The 24,764-nt window shown below is 42.3% G+C and overlaps 1 protein-coding gene across 1 annotated transcript; it reads left to right on the forward strand.

Annotated features, from left to right (window-relative positions):
• The first annotated feature begins 430 nt into the window (after positions 1 to 430).
• LOC118822831 (PDZ domain-containing protein 4) lies at positions 431 to 23,597 on the forward strand. The gene is made up of 7 exons (XM_036592138.1): positions 431 to 580; positions 13,956 to 14,230; positions 14,942 to 15,032; positions 15,384 to 15,482; positions 17,171 to 17,233; positions 17,357 to 17,458; positions 21,632 to 23,597. The coding sequence occupies exons 1-7, from the start codon at positions 521 to 523 to the stop codon at positions 23,534 to 23,536; spliced, it is 2,595 nt and encodes an 864-aa protein (XP_036448031.1). The 5' UTR covers positions 431 to 520; the 3' UTR covers positions 23,537 to 23,597.
• Positions 23,598 to 24,764: the final 1,167 nt, after the last annotated feature.

Here is a 24,764-nt window from a genome sequence, read left to right on the forward strand (position 1 = left end):
AGATCTTTTGGAGACCAAATGCTTCGACAAGTCTGGAATCATTCCTAAGTCCACCAGAGTTACCAGAGCTGCTCCTCCATCCACATTCTCAAACAGGCTCAGGAACATTCTGAACGTTTTCTTACCTGCAGCGTAAACCACATATACATCAGCTGGACGTGAGAAGCAGAAGAAGATAAGCAAACTGTGAACATAACTGCAGACTGTACCAAACTGCTCCAGAACAAAAATCAGATGGATTTACAAACTTCAGCTGCAGGTGAACTTTCCTGCAGGTTGGAGCTCCTTTGGCTGGATGCCGGACTGAACAGATGATGTAATTCCAGACCTATGAGAAGCTTTAGTGCTGAGATGGATTCTCCTGAGACATTGTGACCTCATTTTGTGCTTGTGGAGATTTTTGATTGTTGGTTTTTATCCACGGAATTAACCCCTATAATCAGCCCTGTGAGAGAGGAGGGCAGACAGAGAGACACAGGGAGACGTTTGGACTGTGTGAGGCTGAAGGTGAACTTTCAGGATGGGGTGTAACATGTGTGTAGTGCAGAAGCCTGAGGAGCACTGCAGAGTCATGTTCCAGGTAAGAGATGCTTCTCTATCTTCAGTCTTCTGTCTTCCAGTGTTTGGACCACATTATAGCTGTTTGAGTGAGATGATCACAAGTGCAAACATCACTCTCAGCAACATTTCACTTGGAGATTCTAGAGTATAGGAGTGTTTATTGACGTTCTTTATGAACTAATATCTCCTATTCTAGCATGTAGGAATGTTTATTGAGGTTGTCTATGGTCTATTCTAGCATATAGGAATGTCTATTAGAGTTGTTTATGGATTCATATCTATTATTCTGGTATGTGGGAGCATATATTGAGGTCAATTATGGCTAATATTTCCTATTTTAGTGTATAGGAGCTTTTCTTGAGGTTGTTTTTGAACTAGTATCTCCTATTCTAGCATAGGAGTGTTTATTGAGTTTGTTCATGGACCAATATCTCATATTCTAGCGTATAGGAGCATTTATTGAGGTTGTTTATGGACTAATGTCTCCTATTTTAGCATAGAGGAGCATTTATTGAGGTAGTTTATGGACTAATATCTCCTATTGTAGCATGCAGGAGTGTTTATTGAGGTTGTTTATGGACTAATATCTCCTATTCTACCATATAGGAGCATTTATTGAGGTTGTTTAGGGATTAATATCTCCTATTCAAGCATATAGGAGCATTTATTGAGGTTGTTTATGGACTAATATCTCTTTGTAGCATATATGAGCATTTATTGAGTTGTTTATGGACTAATATCTCCTATTCTAGTGTATAGGAGCGTTTTTCAAGGTTGTTTTTGGTAAAATATCTCCTATTCTACCGTATAGGAGTGTTTTTTGAAGTTGTTTATGGACAAATATCTTCTACTCTAGTGCACAGGAGTGTTTCTTAATGTCATTTATGGACTAATATATCCAATATTAGCTGTAGGAGCATTTATTAATGTCCCTTATGGACTAATATCTCCTGTTCTAGCACAGAGGAACCTTTGTTGAGGTCATTTAGGGACAGATATCTCCTTTTATAGTCTGTAGGAGCATTTTTTGAGGTTATTTATGGACTGATATCTCCTTTTATACCAAAGAAGTGTGCTTATTAATTTTGTTTATAGACTAATATCTCCTTTTATACCATAGAGGAGTGTTTATTAAGTTAGTTTATGGACTAATATCTCCTTTTATACTATAGAGGGGCGCTTATTAAGGTTGCTTATGGACTAATATCGCCTTTGTGGCATAAAGGAGCACTTATTAAGATCATTTATGGATTGGCATCTCCTTTAATAGCATATATGAGTATTTATTGAAGTAATTTAAGGACTAATATCTCCTATTCTACAGTATCTGAGCATTTATTGATGGAGTGTATTGAACTAATCACTGGATATGTGTCTTTAAGCAAGAGAAAGACAGGCTGAGGGGTGGGTGATATTTTGGGTTTGGACATTGATGGCTAGAAGAGTTGCCACGGTTACTGTTTCAGCAGCAGCTCTGCTGAAGTGTGTCTCTCCTGCTGTATGATTATCTAATTTAAGGGTGAAAGCTGCTGCAGAGCCGCTGATGTGGACAGAATAATAAAAGTGTTTAATCGAACGAATACACACACACACACACACACACAGGCTGGAATGGAGAGGCGGAGGGACAAGTGGAGGGGTAAGTCGCCCCGAATCCTGAGGACAAAAATATACAGTGAATAGAAAGAGCAGATAAGAAAAGAGCAGAAGCAGGCAGATAAGAAGCAGCAGAGGGATGTATGGGCAGCGAGATGACCTGCCTGCTCTTAGACAGCAACGATAATTGATTTCTGCGCTTCATGGAGCAGGAGTGGAAAAGGTGGACATCAGGAATCCTGCAGGATGGAAAAAGTCCAACACAGTGGCAGAAAAGAAACATAAATGAGACAAAAATTTAATTCTGTTCTGTTTTCATGGCCAAGGACAAAACTGTATATATTATGTTGGACTGAGCTGTGCAAAAGTCAGAGACCCCCTTCATTATTTAATTTCCAGTCAAACGGCTAATAAGAATAAGCTTTTTTTTTTTAATTTTTGAGCATCTGAAAAAAGCAGAAAACTCGTATTTCACAGAAAATTGCACAACAGTCAAATCTAATCTCAGCTGTTTGAGTGTTCAATGTCACTCTGAACCCTTGTGACAGCTTCCATTCTTTTCAGGAGAAATGTAGGAATTTCTCTGATTGAGTCATGGTTCCTCTCAGTGGTTCTTCCTCATGCTCATCAGGAGGTTCTCCATTTGAGTCTTGGTTCCTCTCAGTGGTTCTTACTCATGCACTTCGGGAGGTTCTCCATTTGAGTCTTGTTTACTCTCAGTGGTTCTTCCTCTTGCACTTATAGAGGTTGTTCTTTTAAGTCTTGGTTCCTCTCAGTGGTTCTTCCTCATGCTCTTCGGGAGGTTCTCCTTTTAAGTCTTGGTTCCTCTCAGTGCTTTCTTCTCATGGTCTTAGTGACTTTCTTTGTTTGTGACACAGTTCCTATTAGTGGTTCTCCTCATGCTTTTTTGTAGTCTCTCCTTTTAAGTCTTTGTTCTACTCAGAAGATCTTGGACCTGTTCTAAAAAGCTCTGCACAAATAAATCTGAATTGAACAGCATTGAACTCAGAGTTGAAGTAGTGAAGGCCGTGTTCATGCTGCAGAGCTTCTGCCTGCAGGTGTTTCTCTCTTTACTGCACAGATCCTGAGTGTGAGCACTCCACCTCATCATAAACACACATAATTCATGACTTCCTGCATGTTTTTAACAAAGCAGCTCCCGCTGAGTGGCAGCTGCTGTTTATGGTCGGGAGAATCTCTGATGTGGGTTTGATGTTTGTGATATTAGTCTGTAATTAACGACAGAGCTGTTTCACACTATCAGTGGGTTTATTAACGTACAAACAACAAACCACACGCACACTGATCATCCCAGAGCGTACAAAATATAAAAGGTGTTAGAGAGAAAGAGAGAGAGGGGGCTTTCTTTATGTGCCAGCTTGCCCATTCCTGTGCTTGTGAAATGATCCCTCTGTTTTCTTTGTGTTCAGAGAAATGTCATGTAATTCATTAATACACTCTTACAAATGGCATCACTTTACCAAACATGGGATCATCAGACATAAGCATTACATTCAAAGTGCAAAATATAGGGGTGTCCAGGACCTCCTAATTAATTTCTTGGACCCCCTGAATGCTGTTTGTTAGAGAAAAACAGACACTCAAATCCAGATTCATTGAAGCTCATTGCTTATCTACTATGTGAAGGTCAGTTAAGTTCTTCCACACCAAACTCACCAAACCATTTCTTGTTTTGGTGGTGGTGGTGGGGGGGGGGGCAGGATCATTGTCCTGCTGGAATAGGGAAGGGTCTTGGGTCTTCCCTGAGCTGGAAGAACACAGTTCTCTAGATTGTGACTGTACGCTGCAGCATTAAGATTTCCCTGCACTGGAATCCTAAAGATCAGCCAGGCCCATCCTTCCACCTCCATCAAACTTTACAGAACTCTGCACTCAAGGAGCTCGTGTTCCCCTGCATCACCAAACACAGGTTCTCCTGTCAGACCGTCAGAGGGTGGAGCTGATTCATCACTTCAAAGAATGTGGTTCTCCTCCAGTCCATCAGCCATGTGCTCGACAGATACCCCATATGTACCTGTGTTATAATACTTTTATTACAAATTATTATTACAATAAATCAGACTGTTCTATTAATATAATTTATTTATTTAAATGTTAATATGAGTTGGTATTGTAATATATTTATTGTAATAATGCTCAGGCACATATATACACACAGTTCCCTGACTGCCCTCTCTCTCTCTCTGTCTCTCTCTCTCTCTCTGTGCTGTAGACTGTGTCTCAGCGGGATGCCGTAACCATGGTAACCGCTCTCATTAACTGAATGTGATGTGTTTCTTGTATGTTTGCAAACACCAGGTTAACATACACACACACACACACACACACACACACTTTGAGTGTGTTTTTACTGCAGTCAAAACACAAAACACCCCCAACCGCCCCCACACACACCTCACACACACACACACACACACACACAGCACACACACACAGCACCCGCCCTGTCTGCTGCCACACCCGTCTGTCTGTCTGACATACATTCTTTCATCTTTCTTTGCACTCTCTTTTCGTTCTCTCTCACTAATTTTCTCTCTCACTTTTCACTTTCTCCTCACTCTCTCCTCTTTCTTTTCACTTTTTGTCTTTCTCTCTCTCTTTCACTTTCTTTTATTTCTCTCTCTCTCATGGTGTAATAAGAACATCTAAAATCTCTTACATCAATACAAAACAATAAAGTAATTAATTAATAGCATGTGTAATAAATGTATAATAAACCTGTAGATCTCAGTGGATGATCACAGCATCATCCCTGACTGTATTACAGCTCGGTAAGAAAGAGAGAGAGAGTAAGAAAGAGAGAGAGAGAGAGAGAGAGAGGGAGAATGATCAACAGTATTGTTATACACAGTTACAGTTAATCAGTTCTATATCGTTCTCCTGTTATGTCAGTGCTGTTGACACTATAACGTGTCAGCAGTTCATTCTAAACTGTTCCCCAGGTTCTGCTGTATGTGTAACCTGTCTGAGTGTGCTGTCCTCCAGCTGTGTATGTGAATTTCCTTGCTGTAGGGTCTCTACACCCCCCTCTAGCCCCACCCAGCCCCCCCCCCATGCCTCGCTCTCTGTGGGGAGTGAAAACCTTCTGCTTAATTGATTTTGTACTGATCGTGTCTGTGTGTGAGTGTTTGTGTGAGTGTGTGTGTGTGTGTGTGTGTGTGTGTGTGTGTGTGTTATGAGAGGAAAAAGCAATTACACGTGGAGTGTGAGTGGCTGACGGGTGTTTAATGGTGTGGGGTGTTAATGTAAAATCATTACAGGACTGTGATATTTAAAATAGTTAGCAAAGCTAAGCTACCGGTTACTCTACAAATGTATCTCAGATACAGTAAATTTACTGGTTTATCAGCATTAGGAAAAAAGCAGATATACATACTATATAGAAATTGACACAGGATCATATTTAGCTGTCAAGAATCCTTAACAGATAAATATAACATCAGATGTTTCAGTATGTAGTGTATTCACACTTTAGGGTCCAGGACTTCCTAATTAACTTCTTGGACCCCCTGAATGTCTCAAAATCTAAATTCTGGAGGTCCCTGAAAATAAACTCCTTATGACGTTATGATGTCCATTTGGAAGATACAGGTGCTGAAGTATAGATTGAGTGAAGCCTATTGTTTATTTGTTTTACCCACAATTAGCTTCTGTCTTTGGTGTTCTTAATTAACTAGAGCTGCAGCACTGCTCTGCCTCAGGGTGGCGCTGTAACAGACTGGTTCACCCAGTCGGTCCTTCATAGCCTAGAAACTATAACATGGGACCCCCTGAACACCAGGGGTGATTTCACACACAGGCCTTCATTCCAGCTTCCATTCTTTTCAAGAGACTCACTTTCAGTTTCTCAAAGAAATCTGCAGACACACCTCCAAAGTTTAGTCTTAGAAGTTGGTTGGTCATTTTCTGAAGTAATCAAACACATTCAGTGATGTTGAGGTCTGGACTCTGGGGTGGTCAGTCCATTGTTCAGCTTCTTAGTTTGATGAGTCGGTCTCCTTTTCTCAGTGAGGCTTCTTGACAGCTATACATCCTTTCAGACCCATAGCGCTGAGTTGTCTTCTCACAGTGGAAGAATGGACAGAAACACCTGTGGATGTTTTCAGATCTGAAGCAGATTGATTTCCTCCTCTCTCAAAGATGAAAGCTTTACTTGCTGTTTATCTGATGGGGACAGTTTTGGTGTCTACCAGGTCTTCCAGGTAGTTGTCAGTCCCATCTCACTACTCATTAATTTACTTCTACACTACTCTTTAAAAACCCCCCAAAAAAATGGAAACAGTCGTTTCAGCACTTTATTTACAAACAGCTAATCACTGTAAACACAACAAAAGGAATGTGTAGGCATTGATAATATAACTGAAAATCCAGAAACTCTTCAGTACAAACAGATCAAAAACAGCTGAAATAAACTGAAAAGAGTGTGAAAGTTACACAGCTGTGTGAATGTGAATGACATCTAGTCAGTTTAGATGAGCTTCTCGTCTTCAGCTCAGAGATCTTTATCCAACAGTGTGATTAGATGATTGGACAGATTGTTGGCTGGAGTTTTCCTCATTATTCAATAAAAGAGCCAATCGGTTTGAAGCTTGAGCCACTAGCCAGAAAATTCACTACTTGTGGAGACCAGCACAACCACAGCAACCAGAAACCCCCCCAAAAATAATGTTTTTTGTTTGTTATTAGGCCAAATGCTACAAACTATTTATGTCAGATTTTCCACTGATCTCAAATCTGTTTTGGTCCCTCCTCATTCAGAGGGAGAGGAGTTTTTGCATGGCTGAGAATTACTGCCCTGTGGCATTGCAAAGATGGCTGCCGAGTGAACAGACTTTCCTATAAGGACTTGAAAATGATCAAAAGCAAAACTAGAGAACTGATCTTTCACAGAACTGTCTGGCACAATGATGATATCAGACTGTGGTAGGGTAATGGGGAGATGCTGAGAGTTTTTCCTGGTTATTATCCAAAGATTTCTCCTTGGCCATCTCAGCTTGTGGTGTCGGAAAACCAGGACACTATAAAAGTTTACAGTGTTTTATTTTCTGTTACTGCAGCCATGAGGCTCACAGCTCACCACAGCTGTATTTCATCTGTCAGGATGCTTTAATAACTAACACTGTACAAACAGTGGCTCTATGAGTGCTGCTGTTATCGCCACACTGACTGGAAACACACACACTGGGTCTGCATTCCCATGATGCACTGGGTGAAGAGTCAGATATATTACTCTGTTGAAGAGATATTACTCTGTTATTGATTAAAAATGCATCCCACATTTATTTTGTTTGGTATGTTCATTCTTTAAAAAACTACCAACTAAGACACTGAATCAATTTATTTGGCCATTAAATAAGATGAATATACAGTGAAAAAATGTCAATGTCAATGAATACATGACATATGTCATCAGAGGAATATACCACTGTTAAAGCTAACTTACTCTTTTGATTGATCAGCTATTGAAAGCCATAATTTTAGCAAATTTAACTACTAAAACAGCAGCACTCAGGCTTACCTGCAGATTCTTTAAAGTCTCATTGGTGAAGAACTTATTAATTGTATATGTTTCGTTCAGTACATTTTCTCGCTGTAAAGTTGTAAACAAACAAGACACACCATCCTTAACCGTAGATCACCTATGCTGGCTAGCAGATTAGCATTAACACATTACAGCAAGTGAGTAGCCAGGTTTGCACAAAATAAACCAGATAAACAGTTCCTTTGAACCACTTATATTTCAGACAATAACTGTCTGCAAAAGTCCACAAAACGTAAATGGGTACATAATAATGTTGCAGAATAAGGTCACCGCAACCTCCTAACAGTGTGCTGAGTTAGCAAGTTTGCTAACTACAGCTTGCTAAAACCATCTGAACAGTCCTCTCCACTGACGACCATTTCATTCAGCACGTTGGCTCAACTCAGTTCTAACTGTTTGTACCCCATGGGTACACATGCCCAGTGGATGCCTTTATTTTTTTCCTCATTGAATGGCAGTATGTCAACAAAATGGCAACAGCAACAATCAAATGCTTAGTAAAATACTATCTATAGTCTGATGTTTGATTTTCACAGGCTTACACTCTTAGCAATTAGGATTCTATATATTGTGATACTGAAAAAACAGTTCTTACCTGCAAAACATAACAATTTTTGTAGTGCTACTTTTAAAAAGGTTTTTTAAAGAACCATATACAACCAGGTTTTCATCATAAAGATGAAACATTTGGCCATACAAAGAACCACTTATGTATGCAAATGGTTCTTTGAGTGTTCAGCCTTCTATACAGAACCATTTTTTAAGAGTGTACCCAGAATATGACACCACTAGTTTGTAGGCACCTATCCAGTGAAAAGATTAGAGTTATTATCGGTACACGGTACTCAGTACTAGCAGATACTTGAAGATCAGTTACAGTCTGTATGCTCTTAAAAAGATGGTTCTTCAAGGGTTCTTTAGCAGACAATGGTTCTACATAGGACCATGAACATTTGCAGGAATAAATATTTCTTTGCATGGTGAAGTGGCTCTTTAGATTTATGTAGAATGTGTTGCATATCGTTCTATGTAGAACCTTTTTGAAAATGGGTCTGTATAGCACCAAAAAGAGTTCTGCTATTGTTACGATGTCAAGAGCTCTTTTTGGTGCTATATAGAACCATATACAACACATTCCCCATCAATCTGAAGAACCATTTCAACATGAAATTAAATGTTGCTATAGAGAACGCAGGGTTTTAAATAGAACCATAGTCTTTACTAAAGAACCCTTGAAGAACCATCTTTTTAAGTGTGTATCTAAAGTGCATCTCTAGTAACTACATTACTGTTACTTTCCCCAACACTCACTGCAGGAGGAGCTCCTCTGTGGTTCCTGTCTGGTTCTGCTGTTGGTTGTTAGATTGCTGATGGGAGTGTTGGGGGGAGTAGTATGTGGAGGGAAAGGGTCATTACCATTCAGCACACACGCACATACACACACACACTGCTGCAGTGTAGATGCTCTGCAGGACGGTGTGTGTGTTAAAGCCCCCCGCCGGTCTGTTTGTGTATTCTTCAGCGTTTCTCCATCAGATGAGGCAACAGTCTGCAAACCATCACCACATCTTTATTCTGTCCATCATCCAGGTCTCTCTCCATCTGTCCTTCTGTTCTACACCTGTAATAGTAATAACAATAATGATAATAACAACTTTTTATAGAACAATTTTCATACATGTAGCAGCTCAAAGAGCTTCAACATAAAGCAAACAAACACTTTCTAAATCGTTTATCCTTCTGGGTCGTGGGGGGAGCTGGAACCTACTCCAGCATTCACTGGACACCCTGGACAGGTCGCCAGTCCATCACAGGGCAGAAACACAGACATACACACTCACACACCCCCCTGGGTGCAATTTAGCATCTCCATTTGGCCTGAATGCATGTCTTTGGGAGGAAACCCACACACATGGGGAGAATATGCAAACTTCACACAGAAAGGAACCCAGTCAGGGAATCAAACCCAGACCCATCTTGCTGTGAGGCAACAGCGCTACCCATGGCACCACCATGCCACCACTACAAAGCAAAACAGGAAATAAAGATATATACATACATACGTCATCTAAACCGCTTATCCTTCTGGGTCACGGTGGGGTGCTAGAGCCTATCCCAACTGTCATTGGGCGGAAGGCAGGATACACCCTACACAGGTCACCAGTCCATCACAGGGCAGACAGACAGACATACACAGTCACACTCACACCTAGGGGCAATTCAGCTGGTCCAATCAGCCTGACTGCATGTTTTTGGACTGTGGGAGGAAACCGGAGTACCCGGAGGAAACCCACACAGACACAGGGAGAACAGGCAAACTCCACACAGAAATGACCCTGGTTGCCCGGCCGGGAATCAAACCCAGACCCATCTGTGAGGCAACAGCGCTACCCACGGCCCCACCATGCCACCACTACAAAGCAAAACAGGAAATAAAGATGTACATTTAAAAACATCAAACTAAAAATGAAAAAACCTGTTTCCTGTTACTTGAGTTGTTTGGTGCGGTAACGGCTGTTCTAGATTCACATCTCTTCTCCTTCCTTTCATCCATCTCTCCTGCTGCCTCCGTCCTCTCTGTATCTTCTGTGAGTTATTTGTTGACACTTTGCTGTTATTTATCTCTCTCTCTGTCCTATGTCTCTCCTTTATTCCATCTCCCACACAGCTTTAACGATTTTACACGCACAGATATCAGACACTGAGATTTAAAGAAAATCCAACACTCAAAAGGAGAAACCACTGAGAGGAACAAAGATTCAAAATATAAAAGTCTATAAGAGCATGAGGAAGAATCACTGAAAGAAGTGAGGACTAAAAAAGGAGAACCTCACTCAGATCAGGAGGAAGAAACACTGAGAAGAACTAAAACTCAAGTAAGAGGAGAATCATAACTCAAAAGGATAAACTCCCTATGAACACGAGGAAGAACCACTGAGAAGAGCGAATACAAATAAGGAGAAGCTCCCTAAGATGAAAGAACCAAGACCCGAAAGATTAAAGTTTATAAAAGCATGAAAAAGGACCAATGAGAGGAACCAAGACTCAAAAGGAAAAAAATCAATAAGAACATTGGGAAGAACCATTAACTGAGCCTCAAAAGATAAACTTCCTAACAGCTTAAGAAGAACCAAGGCCCAAAAGGAGAACCTCCCTAAGACCATGAGGAAGAACCACTGAGAGAAACCATGACTCAAAGGGGAACCCATTCTCCTCTGGGCTGAAAATTGTTTATTAAACAATTGAGGAGTTGTATTTGCAGCCGATAAAGTTGTGTAATTGGTTCTGGATTATTTGTGTTATTGGTTCTGGAGAATATTTGGGTTAATATTTGGGTCTGATTCTCACCTTACTGAAGAAGGTGGATTGTAGTCAGCAATAAAGCTGAAACTTCTCTCTCAAAATCATAAAAATCTTATACGTGCAGCATGATTAACCAAAAACCGCTGCATAGTGTAATCAATAAATCTATAGCGCGTGTGCGAGGGCTGTGTGTCAGTGCCCAAAACTTCTCCAAATAAGCCACAAAGTAAATACAATCATGAGCTACACAGTGCTGTGCGAGCACTTTTCTTTAACACAAAGAGTCGCATTGTGATGATGTAAGCGTGGTCAGGCCAGAACGTTAAACACCATGTGAGCGCAGGCCAGAATGTGGGCGGGGGTGGGAGGGTAATCATGCTTGGGCATGGTACAAGGCAACCGGGAGCAGTATGAGTCCACCCTAATACCCCGTCTTCGGTCTGTAGATCTTTGAGCGTTCCTGATAACCTGCCACTTTACAGCAGTGCCGCTGTGCAGGGCAGATGTTCTGCACTTTGTTGTGAGTAAAGTGCAGCCACAGTAAGTCAGGGTTCCTCTGTGCTTTGGGGATTTTGTGGTATTGCTGTGATCTGTCACTGTGAGACTGCAGACATTCGTCTCTAACTCCGAGTTCAATTCCCACAACATTCGCTCTACACTAAATAACAGAACCCTCTCTTCAGGGCTTTGTTATTAAATCCCCTGTCATATCTTTCCTCTCTCTCTTTCTCTCTCTCTCTCTCTCTTTCTTCTCACAGTTAAAGTTAGACGAGAAGCTGATCTCCAATCTGATTGAATTGATTTTGATTAGAGATTTAGACTAAGGTGTTTATATGCTCACTCTACTCAACAATCTGATTAAAATCTCCATTTACGTACACACTACAAGTAATCAGACCCAAAATCACATGCGTGCATAGAGAACTACTTAGGCTGTGTTCAGACTGCCAGCCCAAATCCGACAATCCCACATCTGCATATCCAGATTGATGTTTGATAGTCTGAACGGCAAAAAACACATGAAACCTGATTTCTGCAAAAAATCTGATCCAAACCACATTTGGAGGTGGTTTGAAACGCGACTCCAATCAATTTTTTTACAGATGTGCCTCAGTCTGGATGCTCTGGATGCTCAAATCTGATTTCAAAGTGTCTTTTTTGTCACTCGCAATGGGACAAACAACGATGATGTCAAATCCAGAGTGAGGGAAGTGCTGGGATTCAAGAAGAGCTGCAGAGATTCATGATTATCAAGAAAGAGTTTGAAGGGAGAGATGATGCACCTCCATCTCTCCTGCATCTGTGTTTGAAATCCAGCATAGCTACATAGTTACTGACACCTACGCTGTTACCATGGCAATCCATGCAGATAGACTGGTGATATCTGGACATACAATTCTGATCTGATCACTTACAGATAGCAGAGCAGACAGTCGACTGAAAAGATCTGATTTGAGAAGCAAACACAATTCACCTGCAGTCTGAACACAGCCCTGGTGTAGATGTTACCATGACAACATCCACCAGTTTTTATCCATGTTAGCAAGAGGTTGACCTCCCATTAATTTGTCCATAATTTCATAAAACAGAAAAGCAGACGGATCAGAGCTGCTGGCTTTTAGCTTTGTAATATGCTGATTTCAGAAACGTTCGTCTGTGTTTACTTTGTTCTTAGTTCGTGTTGTTCATTTGCTCATATTCTCGTCTGAACAGCTTGTCATTGTGAGCTTTTATGAGCTTTTCAGTTTGAAGTATAAACTTCATCTCCACTGCAGACCAGTTTTGCTCCCACATCTGAACATCACAACCAGATTGTTGAAGATCTCCTTCCAGTCCCAAGAGAACTTAGTGAGGTCAGATACTGATTTTAGGCTAGAAGGTCTGACTCACAGCCAGCGTTCCACTTCTTCACAAAGATGTTAGACAGGGTTGAGGTCAGGACACCAAACTCACCAGACTTCTAAATCTATTTGTGCATGAGGGGTCGTTTTCTTCCTGGAACACAAAAAGGTCTCCAAACTGTTCCACAAAGCTGGAAGCTAGAAGTTGGCTAGATTGATTGACAATGATTGTATCAATTATTTACACTAAAGGTGACCCTCATTTCCAAAACACCAAATGTATAGCGTAAAGGGACTGAAAAAGAAATGAACAGAACTACGTGAACAAATTAACAGTAAAATCAAATCAAATCAAACAAGATAAATAGGGGAAACATTTAAGAGAATAATCAGGATTTAATTGATTGTATGCAGTAGCATTAAGATTTCCCTTCACTGGAATCATGAAAAACAGCCCCAGTCTAATATTCCACCTCCACCACACAGAAAAAGGTCTTCTCCAAACTGTTCCACAAAGCTGAAAGCACACAGTCCTCTGGAATGTGTTTGTTTGCAGTTGCATTAAGATTTCCCTGCACTGGAACCATGAAAAACTCCCAGCCCATTATTCCACCTCCACCAAACTTTGCATTTGCATTCAGACAGGTAGTGTTCTTTGCAGCTGAGCTGTTGTTGTTTGTAGATGTTTCCACTTCACAATACCAACACAGCTCTAGCAGAGCAGAAATTTGATGAACTGTCTTGTCCGAAAGGTGGCATCCTCTGACAATGCAATGTCAAAAATCACTGAGCTCTACAGTGAATAGTTAAGCTTCCCTTATTTGGTAGCTTAAATAGCCTCCAGTACTAAAACTAAAAAAAAGAAAACATCAAACATGTCTTGGCTGATCGGTTATATTCAAGGTAAGGTGAGGAGGGCTGGGGAAATTAGATTTTTCACTTAACTGTTGCTGTCCTTTTTGTCCTTCTTTAGGTTGTCATGGTCTATGTGAAGGTGTGGTTATCTAAAAAAGATAAATTCATTTGGATGAAGGATCCTTAGAACATTATGTAATACACAGTCTTGTCTACATATTGTTTTCTTTCTGTAGGTGAGCAGTAAAGACCTTTCCAGACTATCTCAGGAACATGGTCTGGAGGCTCTTCGCTGTGGGCGGGGCCTGGGGCGGGGCCCCAGGAGGAAAGGGGGCGTGGTGGTGGGCGGTGGTGTATCGCTACTGGCCGACTGTGTGGACAGTGGAACACAGACGGACATCAGCTTCCAAAACATGGTTACAGTGGGCAGGAGTTACCGAACCTGCGGACCCCCGCCATCCCCATCTCCACCTCTACCACCAATCCCAGAGCCGTACCTGCTCAACCAGATGTGAGTGTGTGCTATAGTGACACTGGGCTACACACCTGTATGTCTACATTTCTGTGTACACCAGCAACACCAATGTGTCTGATACACTCACTTAAACTGAGCACCAACAGTCTGTACTGTTACAATGGAACAATAAGGTGGGTGTTTCTAATAAAGCGGCCAGTTAGTGGAAGCACAAGGTAGCTGTTTCTAATAAAGTGGTCAGTTAGTGGAAGCAAAAGGTGGGTGCTTACAATAAAGTGGCCAGTTAGTGGAGGCACAAGGTGTGTGTTTCTAATAAAGTGGCCAGTTAGTGGAAGCACAAGGTAGGTGTTTATAATAAAGTAGCCAATTAGTGGAAGCACAAGGTAGCTGTTTCTAATAAAGTGGTCAGTTAGTGGAAGCAAAAGGTGGGTGCTTACAATAAAGTGGCCAGTTAGTGGAAGCACAATGTAGCTGTTCCCTATAAAGTGGCCAGTTAGTGGAGGCGCAAGGTGTGTGTTTTTAATAAAGTGGCCAGTTAGTAGAAGCCCAAGGTAAGTGTTTCTAATAAAGTGGTCAGTTAGCGGAAGCACACGGTAGGTGTTTCTAATAAAGTGACCACGTAGTGGAAACACAAGGTACATGTTTCTAATAAAGTGGCCAGTTATTAGAAGCACAGCATGGTTCTTCCTAATAAAGTGGCCACTGAGTGTACTGTGTGTAGTTATCTTGTTTCACTCTTCTCTGCAGGTCTCCTTTAGATCATGTGTACTACGACCCCACCGACTACTTTGACATCAGTCAACATGAGGTGGACAGACAGGATGATCTGGAGTACGAGGTAGAACACACTGTCTACATTTCTGCTATTACTGCTGCCACACACACACCTTAGAACAGTACCAGTGGACCACATTCTGTCCATAAAGTATTTTAATCTCCTGGCCCCATCCACAAATGCATTTATTTTATAGCATTTAGAGCAGTCAGTGTTGCTGTGGCAAAGTAGCTCGCCTTACTGAGGTAGTTTGAGGCAACAGTGCATTCTTTTTGTTGTTGCCAAAATGTTTATGATCATTCCCTGTTCCACAACATCTCGCACTGACTTCCTATTTCTCTGAGTCTGTGTAGTTTCTCTTGTAAACAAATATTATTCAGATCCACATTGGTGTTCTATTTCCTCCCTCTGCAGGAAGTGGAGCTGTATAAGTCTCGGCAGCAGGAGAAACTGGGACTGACTGTGTGTTACCGCACTGACGATGAAGAAGACCTGGGCATCTACGTAGGGGAGGTGAGGAGATCTAAAAGCGTATGTTTTCTGAGACAAACATAAACAGTGATGTCATGTATGAATTTATTTCCAAAACAAACCTATCAAATGTAATAAATGACTATTAATAAGTATTGAGCCGCCAGCAAGATATGATCATGTGTATGTTCCTCAGTCCTGTTGTAAAGGCTCCTCATGAAGATGCCTCAGATAACAGCCAAAGTTTGTCTAACACCTTTTTTGGTTACTGCATAACTACACATTTTATTTCATAGTGTCGATGTCTGAGATCAGAGCAGAGTCCTCAGCTACAAGCTTCCATTCCAGCCCCAAAAACACCTGAGGCTGGTCACTTTGGTAAAGCTGTGTTGGGAGCTGGAATAGGCTAGAAAATCACTGACTGGTGGATCCTCAAACACTGGACTGAGAACGTTACCTGGAGGAAGGGAATGTGTTCCACCATGGTCCGTATCTACCATCCTGTCCTACAATAGATCAGTTTCTCCCTCAGTCCTTTATGGTTTCTCCCGCACTCACTGGTGGATCTCTTGGATCTTTCCTCTTTTTGACCCCATTTCCTCTGTTCAGTCTTCGCTGTAAACTTGTACTTGTATCCTAACTGGAGGATGGGTTTGCCTTTTGAGTCTTTTTCCTCTTACTGAAGAACTCCTCATCCTCTCAGAGAGGCTGTCCTTTTGAAATTTTGTTTCTCTCAGTGGTTGTTCCTCATGCTCTTAGGGAGGTTCTCCTTTTGGGTCTTGGTTCCTCTCAGTGGTTCTTCCTCATGCTCTTAGGGAGGTTCTCCTTTTGGGTCTTGGTTCCTCTCAGTGGTTCTTCCTCATGCTTTTAGGAAGGTTCTCCTTTAGGGTCTTGGTTCCTCTCAGTGGTTCTTCCTCATGCTCTTAGGGAGGTTCTCCTTTTGAGTCTTGTGGTGGTCTTGAGGCTTGTGTGGTTCTTCCTCATGTTCATTGGGAGTCTCTCTTTTTGGGTCTTGGTTCCTCTCAGTGGTCCTTCCTCATGCTCTATGTGATTTTTTCATTTTAAGTCCTGGTTCCTCTCAGTAGTTGTTCCTCATGCTTTCAGGGAGGTTCTTCTTTTGAAATTTAGTTCTTCTCAGTGGCTCTTCCTCATTCTCTTAGGGAAGTTCTCCTTTTGGGGCTTGGTTCCTCTCAGTGGTTCTTCTGTGTGCTCTTAGGGAGTTTCTCCTTTTGGGTCTTGGTTCCTCTCAGTGGTTCTTCCTCATACTCTTAGGGAGGTTCTTCTTTTGAGTCTTGTGGTTCTTCATGTTCTTAGGGAGTTTCTTCTTTTGGGTCTTGGTTCTTCTCAGTGGCTCCTCCTCATGCTCTGAGGGATGTTCTCCTTTTGTGTTTTAGTTCCTCTCGGTCGTTCTTCCTCATGGATATAAAGAGTTTGTTCTTTAGGTTCTTGGTTTTATCATATTTTTGAGGTAATTATTGTATTGGGAAATTATTACAATATTGGGTTCCACAGTCCTTTTGAGGCTTGGTTCCTCTCAGTGCTTCTTTTCGTGCTCTTGAGTTTTGGTTCCTCTCAGTGGATTCTTGCTTTGAGACAATGGCTGTTGGTGAAAGATCTGCCCAAATCAAACTAAGCTTACTGAAAGATTTGAGCATAACGAATGGAGAGATAATGCTGTACTTTATATACTTCAGGAAACTTTTTCCTAAACGCCTACTTTTCTTTGCCAGGTCAACCCAAACAGCATCGCTGCTAAAGATGGTCGTATCAGAGAAGGGGACAGGATACTGCAGGTATGGATCAGTAGATGCTCATATTAACCTTCACCTCGTGGAGCATTAGTTAATTCTCTCCAGCAGAACAGTCAGAGGCAGTTAGAGAGGTCAAGTGGTGTTAATGTGGATCTCTGTGTCCAGATCAATGGAGTGGACGTGCAGAACCGGGAGGAGGCCGTGGCTATTCTGACCAGAGAGGACAGCACCAACATCTCCCTGCTACTGGCCAGGCCTGAGATTGAGGTGAGAGAGGCTCTCAAGACTGTTACACACTGAATGTGATGCAAATAAACATGAATATAATAAATATTCAGAAGTGATTTTTCTGTACCAAAACTGGACAAATGCATCAGTCAGATTTTATTTTGATGACCCCTGTAGATCTACAGATACTACAGTTACTAACAAACTTGTTGATTATCAACAACATGATGATAAGAGTTGGGTTAAGGAGTACACTCTTTAAAAAGATGGTTCTCCAAGGGTTCTTTAGTAAAGACAGTGGTTCTAAATAGAACCATGAACACTCAAAGAAGCATTTGCATGATTAAATGGTTCTCTGCCTGGTCAAATCATTCTTTAGATTGACAAAGATTGTGCTGTAAATTTTTCTACACTCCTGGGCAAAAAAGTCCAAAAAAGCACACCATTCAGCTTTTAATGGTCTTAACAACAAATAATTAGACAAACAAGCAAGACACACAAATCTGATCTGATCACATGCAGGTAACAGAGCAGACAGTCGCCTCAAAAGATCTGATTTGAGAAACAAACCAGATTTGTCTGCAGTCTGAGCACAGCCCTGGTCAACTTGGTAGTTGCTATGCCAACCACAGAGACAGCAGTGATTGGTCAAACGAGTTCTTATTGTCTGTGAATGTTTCCCGGAACTGAACACAGGACGACTAAAATGCACAAGATCTCATCAGTTATACACAAGTTCAGATTAATTAATTGATGTTCTGATAAATAAATAAAGGCCTTAATGGTGTCACCTCTGCAGGGGGCTCATGAGTCAGGGTGTGTCCTATCAGTGTAAAGGGGTGGAGTATAAGCTTCAAGTACTTAGTAGCCTCATAGCTCCAGCGTTAAAACTAAAGATGCAAATAGGGGGCAGGGGTGAGTAGTAGGGGTAAGTGGTGGGGGGTGAGGTTTTGGGGGGGACTGTGGAGATTAGATCTGTACCTGTGTTGGAGAAGTACAGCTCTGCTCTTCTCATTCGCTGCAGCCGTGAGGACGAGTCTGGATACAAACAGCTCGAATGTGAATACATGAAGGTTAAACAGGGAGAGAAAGAGCAGAACTTGATCGCCCTGCAGCAACAACACACTCAGTAAACAGACAGTAAACCAACCTGTTACAAACAACAAGAGACAGTAAAGGTGAGAGGAGGACAGAGAGAGAGAGAAAAAGAGAGAAAGAGAGAGAGAGAGAGAAAGATAGAGAGAGAGAGAGAGAGAGAGAGAGGGAGAGAGAGAGAGAGAGAGATTGCGTTAAACAAATGAAAGGAGACAGTGAAGGTGAGAGGAGGACAGAGAGAGAATGAGAGAGATGTAAAACAGGACGGTGGAGGAGATGGAGCAATGTGTGTGAGTCTGCACTCTGTGACGGTTTTCCTTTGTTCTATTCAAGGTCACAAACACATGCATACACACACACAGACACACGCACACACACGCGCACACACATACACACATATATATACACACACACATACACATTCTCCTCTGTGAACTCACACACACACGCACGCACAACACAATAAATAACAATAGAGAGAGTGAGAGAGAGAGAGAGAGAGAGAGAGACTCTGTGTCCCTGTTTGACCAGTGTGTGTCCAGTTTAATCAGAATCACGCTTTAGCTCAGATTCATCACGTTTAACTCCCAACACGACCGCAGCACCCAGTCCTCATCTCAGCACTGACAGATTAGCATAAACACTCTCTAACCCCTCAACACCCCCCCCACCTCATGAATACAAATAGAGCAAAACTGAACGTGATGTCCCCCCCCCCCGAGTAATCAATCAGTCCATAACGCAGTAATGAGCTCAAACTGGAGGCCGAGGTCACTAAAGCAGAGCTGTGGATTCAGGACAAACATAGATCTGACGCTGAAAATGCAGGATCCTAACAGACATGAACAGCAGTCCTCTCACGAAAGGACGCCACAGCGTGGTTTTTGGTAAATTAATAAAAAATTAAGTATTTCAGTAGTAGTGAATTATCATGAAGGCAAATGTCAAAATGAAAGCAATGCCAAATCCCAGACATTTTAGGTGATTTACATTTAGACTTATTTTTTACCTCCCAAAAAGAGGCATATGTTCACCCTGTTCTTCAGGAACATAAAGGAACGTAAAGGAACATCTGTGATTGCTGTGAATATTAGTGTGTTAAACTAATGCTGCTGTGTGAAGGCTGTACTTTAGCCTGGTCAGCTCTCAGGACATCTACACCAGCAGAGTGATGAAGCGCGCTGACTAAACTATAGCTGACCCCTCTCATCCTGAACATCACCTCTTCCAGACACTCCCCTCTGGTAGAAGATTCAGGGCCATTAAAACTAGCACAACCAGATATGCTAACAGCTTTTCCCCCAGAGCTGTAGCTCATTAACCACAGTGAACACCTCAGACTTTAAACTCAAACTGACCATCAAATCTCCTCACTGTATTACAGTAACAAAATAATGTCAAAAACTGAAGAATGTCAAAAATGGAGATACAAGGTTGACAGCAGTAATATGTATTTAAATGTATAGTGGTGTTTGTTTGGCTGTGTTTAAGACAGTGACTTGGTTACCTGGACTGTGTTTATGACTATGGAGGATGTATGTAGGTTTAGGGGTTAGTAGTGTGTATGTGTGTGTGTGTGTGTGTGTGTGTGGTGGAAGCTCCAGATGGTGTGTGTGTCCACGGGCAAGTGTATTCCCTGCACAGGTGGCTCAGTAAAGCATCTCTCGCTGTTTAAACGTCCACTACAGCAGATGGGAAGAGACACCCCATGGTTATTTACAGTACGAATATTGAGGGAGTTCAGCCAAACACTGCCCTCTGCTGTTCAAAAAGAGATTACATCACTGTGAAAGTGTAAAATTTATGTCTGCTCTCCATTCCCATCTCAAAAGATATTAACCCAACCCAGTCTAATTATGAAAAAATGGGCCGAGCCCAAAATGGCAAAACATTCATCTTTTAGTGGTCTTAACAATAAATCCATAATCAAACAGCTGCAATAAGTCAGTGTGGAGAGTTTTTCACTCTGATTTCTTTAAATATTGAGGTTTTGTGTGTAAATGTGCAGACAGTCTTTTACAGAATGAAGAGACAGTATTGATCCTCTCAGCATTGGCGGCTTCAAACAGCTGAAAAACATTGCTGACCTAGTTTGTGATTAATGTGAGACCAAATATTCTATACAGGGTTTAAATCTAGATTTTTTTTGCCCAGGAGTGTAGATTGCATAAATTGCATTGCATTCTGACTTGTTTCTGTTTCTTTCAATGACAAACAAAAACATAAAAATTTGAAGATTTATTTCACAAAACAAGATTGTACACACAACAATAAATTTTCATCAAATTTAAATCATTATAAAATATCTCTTCTTCTACTTACAGACACTGATGTGGTCTGGACTGAAAGTTTTGAACATTCCACACAATTTCTTCATTCAATAATTCTTTATTTGGATAGCCCACTAAAGATGCTTTTCAAGTATGTAAGTTATATTTAACTAAATATCTATTCAGTTCACCTTAATTTTCCCAAACCGTAACCCTGGCAGTAGTCCTAACTCTACCTTTACCTTCAACCAAAAACCTTATCCTAACTCTCACCCTGGTAATAATACTAACCCCAACACTGTTCAGAAACAAGTTCCAACACAAAGTATAATAATAATTTGAACATCTCTAGACAATCTAGCGGGGGCTATACAAATAAAGTGGGGCCAATAGTTAGTATAAAATTTCGGCTTGATTTTAGCATCTGTGATACCTGCAATTTTTAAATGTTAAATTGTGATGACTCGTCTAAAACTGGGCCTCCAATACCAAGTTTGTTCTTAAATGTGTTCTTGAGAAAGGTCCTTAAAAAGTCTACATCAGATTCATAACGTGTTCTTAAAGTGCAGAACTGTTCTCACTTTTGTGCTCTTGAGTGTGTGTTGATTCTGTTCTTACCTAAGAACAAATCCCTATTAAGAAAACATTAGTGAATGACAGTCTTAGTCAAAACTGCGTAAATGTGTTTTAAAAAGAACTTTCTTCTTAAGAACGGTTCGTAAATGAGGCCCATAGATTTACTGCCTAGAAACAGCACAAGTGAAAATCAGCCTCTTCTAACTTCTCTCTTTTGCATCCATCTCATCTGCCCTCATCCCCCATCTTCCAATGCATTTCTTCACTAAAGAATGAGGCAGATGATTTGGAGCTGGAGCTGGGGGTCGGCCTGGGGCTGGAGGTCCTGGATAATGGATCTCACCTGGTCAGTCCTCATCACCGCAGGAGAGCCAGTTCTGTCCTCAGCGACTCAGTAAGTGGCCATCGTGTTGGTCATCCCAACCTGTGGCACACGGCACTCAGCAACAGCCAGGAGCTGGACAGCGGGGTTGGGCGTACGGACGAGAGCACACGGAATGAGGAGTCTTCAGAACATGACCTGCTGGCTGATGATGCCACCAGCGCGTCCACCACCAATGCAACCAACACACCTGGCAGCATGCGGAGGTTCCATGGTAGCTCCCTAGCACCAATGCATGGAGGAGAACTCCGCTTTAGCACTGATTCCCTGCCGGGACCTGATGGTACAGGGGAGCGTGGGGCCTCAGAGACCGCAGCCTCAACGGCAAGCAGTGTGCTAATGCCTGGACTTACTGAGGAAGAGTGTGAACGGTACCGGGAGTTGCTAGAGATCCGGTGCCTCTACGAGAGGAATGGGAATCCCCTGTTCTTGCTGGCAGGACCGCAGGGGTGCTCTGCAGGAGAGGTTCCTTTAGATATGAACTGCAATGAGAGCCTACTTAGGCATGAGATTGCCTTGCTGGAGGAGGAACTGAGGCACCTTGAATTCAAGTGGCGCAACGTCTTGAGGGCCCAGAAGATGCAACAGCTGCGAGAACGCTGCCTGAGAGTCTGGCCAGCAGAGAAAGAGAACGAAGGGGAAGGAGGCGCAAAGGCAGCAGCATCTGTCCACCATGAACTGTCCGACATCAACGAAATTCCTGAGAGAGAACGCTCAGACAAGGAGAGCACCAGCGCCTACAACACAGGTGGGGAGAGTTGCAGGAGTACACCGCTTGTCAGCGAACGTTACCCTTCACCCTCAGCAGCTGGAGACTCCAGTGCCTCAGTGACCTTGCGGCCTCACACTTCTAGGCACAGGACAACAAGGGCAAAAGATGAGAACCTTAATCTGCCGTCCTCCCCTAGCTCTAGGCGAAAGTGTGAGGAAGCAGGCAATGGTAAGAATCTCAGCCCAGGTACAAGGGTTCGCTCTCTGTCTCGCAACGGAGGCAGCAATGGCAAGAAGGTTTCTGACAGTGTCAGAAAAGGCACCAAGGCAAATGGTGTGGCAACTGGTGGAGCAGCAGAAGGAGGAAAGAGTGCAGAAAACAGTCCATATCTCTCCCGTCGTCGCTGTGGCTCCAAGATACCACAGCGCTACCAAAGTTGCATGCAACTGAAGGATATGAATGCCACAGATGGTCCTGAGATTCAGGATGCTGCAGAAGACCCTGCCAGTGGTCCAAGCAACTTGGTTAGCACAAACAGAGACCTGGAGATCCCCTCAGCAACCCTAGCAAATCCCATGCCGCTTCCTCAGAGTTTGCTACCATCCCTTCCCCAGGGATCACCTCGGATGGAGTGGAAGGTGAAGATCCGAAGTGATGGATCACGCTACGTGGCCAAGCGACCTGTTAGAGACCGCCTGCTGAAAGCTCGAGCCATGAAGATCTGTGAGGAACGCAGTGGGATGACCACGGACGACGATGCAGTCAGTGAGATGAAGATGGGCCGCTACTGGAGCAAGGAGGAGCGCAAGCAGCAACTGCTGAGGGCCCGAGAGCACCGCAGACGCAGAGAGTTCATGCTGCAAAGCCGCCTGGACTTTCTGAGAGAGAGAGAGAAGGAGCAGGACTCTGGAGGCCAGGGACAGGCGTCCATCCTGGAGCTCAGCCAAAGGAAAAGCATGAAGAAGCGCAGCCGACGCATCTTGGATAACTGGATTACCATCCAGGAGCTTCTGGCCCACGGGACTCATTCAGCAGACGGCAAGAAAGTCTACAATCCCTTGCTTTCAGTAACCACAGTCTGAGTCAGGCAGTGGTAGTTAAATAGGTGGAGCTATACTGCCCATCAAAAGTCTGGTGTCAGCTAGCTTTTCAAAATGTTTTGATTACAAATGAGCATTTTTCTTTGTCAGTTTTGCAATAACTTAAAATAATAAACAGAAAGTGGTGAAGATCATGACATTTTTCTTTGCAAAAACTGGAAAGCTGGAGGAATAACTGGCCAAAGGTCCTAGATTAGCTTGGAATAAAATCAAAAGGCCATGCTTTTTGTCCCTTCAAACCTTTCAGGTGTTTAAACCACCTTTGGTCCAAAAAGAGCCGTGCTTTTAAGAATACCTTCAAAAAGAAAACTGTTAAATCATCATTTAGGCAAAACTTGCTCTTCATACCAGGAAACACACTCTGATGAACGTGAAGCTGATTTTACCTTTGCAGATAACAGTGAACTTAAAAAATTTACTAATAAAAATCCAAAACAAGCCAAGCTGTCCCCAAACTTTTCATGGGCAGTGCAGATTACCTTTAGGAGTGGGACATACTACTCTTTTTATTCCCAGGTAAGAAAGAAGAGGAACAGAAGAAATGTAGGATTTTACCTTTGATGAAAGGTGCAAGCCAAGGTGCTTTGAACCCCAACATGCTGCTGTTTTACAATGTTTATTTACAACGGGGTTTATTTAGAACAGAGAAACAGTGTGTACACTGTGAACATCCAAAAAAGCACAGCGGAGCCTACAAAAATATCTTGTGAATGTAACTGAATGTACATTTTTCATGACCTTGAACCTAAACTATTTCATATTTTGATACAATCGCTTTTCATGGCTGCAATTTCATAAACTCACATTTGACCATGGAAGATGAGGACATTCATGAGAACCTTATTAAAAGCTCTCCATGTGTACTTAGCATCCCAGTGTTTATAGCTGACAGTGCAACAGGAGCTCAGTAGAGGCAACAGCAGTTCTACACAATAAACTTTCCGTCCTCTTTATCAGAAACTCCACCTTTCTGGTGTTCAGTTACAGACTGTAGCTCATCTGCTGATGTTCAGTTTGTGTTGGTCTTCATCAATGGTCAGTTTCTGATCACAAACTGCTGAGGACGGTCCACCATGCAAATAATATCTGGTCAGCAGTGGCTCTGTGGTGAAAAACTTACCAATAATGAAAAGGGTGGGGGGTGATAAACGGTACAGTAACAGACCTACACCGATCAGGCATAACATTATGACCATCTCCTTGTTTCTAT

Source organism: Colossoma macropomum, unplaced genomic scaffold, assembly GCF_904425465.1.
Source record: "Colossoma macropomum unplaced genomic scaffold, Colossoma_macropomum, whole genome shotgun sequence".
NCBI classification, from domain to species: Eukaryota; Metazoa; Chordata; class Actinopteri; order Characiformes; family Serrasalmidae; genus Colossoma; species Colossoma macropomum.